This window comes from Lepisosteus oculatus, chromosome 4 (genome assembly GCF_040954835.1).
Source record: "Lepisosteus oculatus isolate fLepOcu1 chromosome 4, fLepOcu1.hap2, whole genome shotgun sequence".
Taxonomy (NCBI): Eukaryota; Metazoa; Chordata; class Actinopteri; order Semionotiformes; family Lepisosteidae; genus Lepisosteus; species Lepisosteus oculatus.
Window position 1 is genome coordinate 61,122,116 of NC_090699.1, and position 4,062 is coordinate 61,126,177.

The 4,062-nt window shown below is 35.1% G+C and overlaps 1 protein-coding gene across 1 annotated transcript; it reads right to left on the bottom strand.

The window, feature by feature from the left end:
- Positions 1-1,513: 1,513 nt before the first annotated feature.
- rpl29 (ribosomal protein L29) lies at positions 1,514-3,857 on the bottom strand. The gene is made up of 4 exons (XM_015348030.2): positions 3,796-3,857; positions 3,232-3,280; positions 3,086-3,150; positions 1,514-1,722 (listed from the first exon to the last, which is right to left on the bottom strand). The coding sequence occupies exons 2-4, from the start codon at positions 3,266-3,268 to the stop codon at positions 1,627-1,629; spliced, it is 198 nt and encodes a 65-aa protein (XP_015203516.1). The 5' UTR covers positions 3,269-3,280; positions 3,796-3,857; the 3' UTR covers positions 1,514-1,626.
- Between the last annotated feature and the right edge of the window lie 205 nt (positions 3,858-4,062).

A 4,062-nucleotide genomic window follows, 5' to 3' on the forward strand; every position in this document is an offset into this window, starting at 1 on the left:
AACAAGATGTGGCAGAGAAGGGCTGCATTCAACTAATACGAAGGCTAACATTTGGTATTGATAAGTTTTTTTTAGGAAATGTTGTCAGGAATAGTTCTGCGTTAAGGTGGCTGAGGTTAAAGGGAACCTTGATGCCGTCATCCCTACTGCACTTTTGTTGTAAGCTCCATTAAAATATGCAATGGAGAACATTCCCATCACGGTAATGCTATCATACTTCAATTTTGTATCACCATCTGACAATCTCACTGTAGAGGCAGATAACCATTTGGATTCAAAGCTGAAGGATAAATAAAAAGGAGGGCAAGGAGTCTGCAAACTATTTTTACTTCAGCATCCGGCGCTACTAAAGAATGAGGTTTTAAAATAATATTTTGTATTGGAGGAACATGGGCAATACCACAAATTAAAAACTAAGATTATGGATTGCATTCGTGCACATTAAGATCCTCGTCTTTAAACAGATTTCACTTTGTATCTAAAGCTATCGGCACAAATGTATCCCCAATATAACTATTATAATAATAGAACTACTATTATGATTATTAGTTTGATTAGCCCTTTTCATTTCACTTTCCCAAAGAGACTGCCATCACCCAGCCTCTGCTAGTCACTCTTAAAAACCTTTAGAGTAGAATAAATGTCAGCAAGAGATTACCCATCAATAAAAATACAGAAGCATAATATTCTAATATCTTCAATCAAAGATCTGATGTAAAACCAAAGGTGCCACTCATTGGCAAGAACTAATTTAGAAACAATAGAAATCCTGTCTCATTGCAACTGATATTTTTAGATGGTTCAGCTGCAGGTCTAGATCTGTTCTCATGTCACTTTAATGTTAAGGATTTAAATTACCTTTTGAGGACAACCCTAACAGAAAGTGAACTTTTCAGTATGCATATCCAACAATTTTCTTGTATCTGATCTTAAGCTGATATCAGGAGCTGAGCAATACTGTCTTAATTCCACTTTGGGCTCACACTTTAGGCCCACCTAAAGCTCCCTCTTAATTCAAATGGCAAAGCAATACTTCACTTTTCCACCTGATCTGCAGTATAATGTGCAACTGTTGCATAATGGCTACTGTATGTTACTCGAGTGGTGCTGCACTTCAGTAATGGATTAAGTGGGTCCACTCCTACACTTAAAACACTTTGGGATCCTTTGGAATAAAAAAAAGCACTATATAAATGTAAGTATAAAAACCACTTGCTTCTCCCACATTCTACGTAGCCATAGAAACTGTTATCAAGATGTTTTTAGTTGTACCACACAATTTTAAAACGGTCTCAACCTTTTCAAATATTTGCAGTAATTAAGTTCATGGAACTAGATCTTTGCTTACTTTAAAACAATGATGCATTCATGTTGTTATCCAATTGCCTTTTGATTCAGTTAAAATTAAAGAAATTATCAACTTTCCTATCAATACTGCAACTGCTGTCCCAATCTACACCCTCATCTAGCTAAAGATGAATAGCCTTTTTTAAAAACGAAAGAAAGTGAACTGTTCCTTTCAACTGCCCATGGTTTTATTCAGGTACAAAAGATGTCTCAGGTGATTGAAACAGTCCGAAAGGAAAAGTCTGACAGGAAGGTGGATCCTTGTGATACTCCTGCCACTTATTTTGCACTCTGTTTGGCTGCCATGGCTTTCTTCAGTCCTTTCTTGTTGTGCTTCTTAGCAAACCGCATGTTCCTCATGAATTTTGGATCAACCTGCAAAAGCAAAACTACTTTAAAATGTGCCCAACTGGAAAGATGTCATCAGCATGATCAGTTTCACATGTTAAGCTTTCCTTACAATATTAGAAGTAATGTTTAACTGAGAAAGTAAGCAGTGGCATAGATGATCAAACTAAGCTTATATATTCTGATTTCTGTACACTACCTTTTCCTACAGATCACCAAGCATGTTCAAGTCATGCATTTCAGGCAGCATGTTGAGGACACTTTCACTTTGACTAACTTAAATTTAGATTTAACAAGGGATATAAACCAACATTCTGGTAAGACACACAGAGAAGCTGAACAAAGAACAAAGAAATATGTAGTCACTATTTTTCTGATCAGGTATCAACATTTTCTACAACTGCTTTATTACAAGAATCTTCAAATTGTAACCCATTTGCAGACATCTTGTGCTATAATGATAAGCACAAAATTTGGCTGTCAAAAACCCAAATTTTTGACAGCCACGTTTTAGAGAGCATAGATTTCTGATGCAGTCTTAGACAATATACTGCCAAAGACTGAACATCTGTAATGACCTAACTTTCTATGAAGTTCATTTTTAAGGTGCCTTTTTATTAATCACTGCTTCTTCATATATTTAAATCTGTTCAGTTACTTTATGTCATTTGCACACATAATCGGATGACAGTTTATTACATTAACAAATAACTTATTTAATCCAATAAAGGAACATTTATCCTTAAAATTAGTACCTTGGTCATTCTTTATTATAAGAAGTGTAACTTTTGCAATATGTCTATCTATTAAACTTATTTGGAGCAGACTAAAATATTACATATGATCCAGATGGGAGCCCAACTGAAAACATTGTACAGAATTGATGTCACAGCTGAAGATGACAGCAGAATAAACAATGGCTTATTAACGTGAAAGAAATTGGAACTTCCCCCTTGTTTTAAAACCATCATGCATACAACAGAAAGTTAAACAACTTCCTAGAATACTTAAAGGTGCGGATATTCAAAAGACTTTCTATTATAAGTGACTAAACTCAACTGAACACGAACAATGTATGCTTGGGAGGCCAACTGTATCACATTTACTGATGTGCAATTCTTGAGCTACGTTCCTAAATTCCAACGTTTATTTTAGAAATAATGTTATTCTTTTAACGACCATATGCTCAAGCACAGCAGCTCTTGGTTTTACAGTGCAATATATAAACGTGATTATTTTTTACATTACATTATTACATTACATAAAAATGTAACATAAAAAATAATCGCACAAATAAAATGCATGCAAAATAAGCCAAACAGATAACAGGACCTACTCACTACATCCAGGACGACTATTTAAGGCCACAAAGCAACAACACAACACTTACCCCCTTCAGGGACTCGTATCTGTCAGATCTGGGCTTTTTAATGCCATTTCGATGCCACTTACGGGCTGGAAAAAGAAAAAAAAAACAGTAAGTATAGAATCGAGTGTGAAGAAACGAGCACATAAGTAGTATTATTTTATACTTACACTGGTTGTGGGTGGTGTGGTTCTTGGACTTGGCCATTTTAAAACTTTGCTAAAACGAGAGAAAACAAGGTTCAGCATTCACATCCGAAGCTACTTACACACAGTTGTGGTAGAAAATGTATTTACATGAAAAAACGAGCTGTACATAACTATTTAGATGCGTAAACAATTCCCAGAACTTAAGTAGCGTTATATACCAATTGTGCATTTTATATAATGCAGTATGCACTTCATTGTGTGACGTTCCAGCAAACTAACTGAAAAGTTCTTTTCACCCAAGGTTTCCCAATATAATATTAATTATACTCCCAGCTCTTCGGTATGTAAAAAACAAACCAACGTTTGTGTACCCTACGTAAGTGCTATGGAACAAAATCGGAAAGTGGCCTTGTGAATCTAACATGAATGTAAGGAATCAAGGTTGTACTTATGTTGCAATTCATAGTATAATCCACCCGTTATGCGTTACTTAGTATTAATGAGCCCTTATATTTTAAGTTTCACGGTTCACGTTTAAGGATTGTTTAAGATGAAAGATATCCCTTAAAGGAGCAAATTCACTACCTTGCAACCGAATTAGATCACAACCGGAAGAGAAAGGGAAGTCGCAAAGCACCATGGTAATTAGTAGCGAAAATAGCAGTGCTTCCTGTAGTGTCACATAAAATGACTACTGGAAACACTGGAAATACGGAAATAGGTTCCGCATATATATATACAGTATATAATAATAATAATAATAATAATAATAATAATAATAATAATAATAATTGCTTACACTTATATAGCGCTTTTCTGGACACTCCACTCAAAGCGCTTTACAGGTAATGT

What these genes read in the sequence shown, in the direction of transcription:
- rpl29 (XM_015348030.2), bottom strand. Translation starts at nt 3,268, where the DNA reads ATGGCCAAGTCCAAGAACCACACCACCCACAACCAGT. An exon ending in CCACACCACCCACAACCAGT is followed by an intron (nt 3,151 to 3,231) that starts GTAAGTATAAAA and finishes TTCTTTTTCCAG; the next exon opens with CCCGTAAGTGGCATCGAAAT. An exon ending in GATACGAGTCCCTGAAGGGG is followed by an intron (nt 1,723 to 3,085) that starts GTAAGTGTTGTG and finishes TTGCTTTTGCAG; the next exon opens with GTTGATCCAAAATTCATGAG.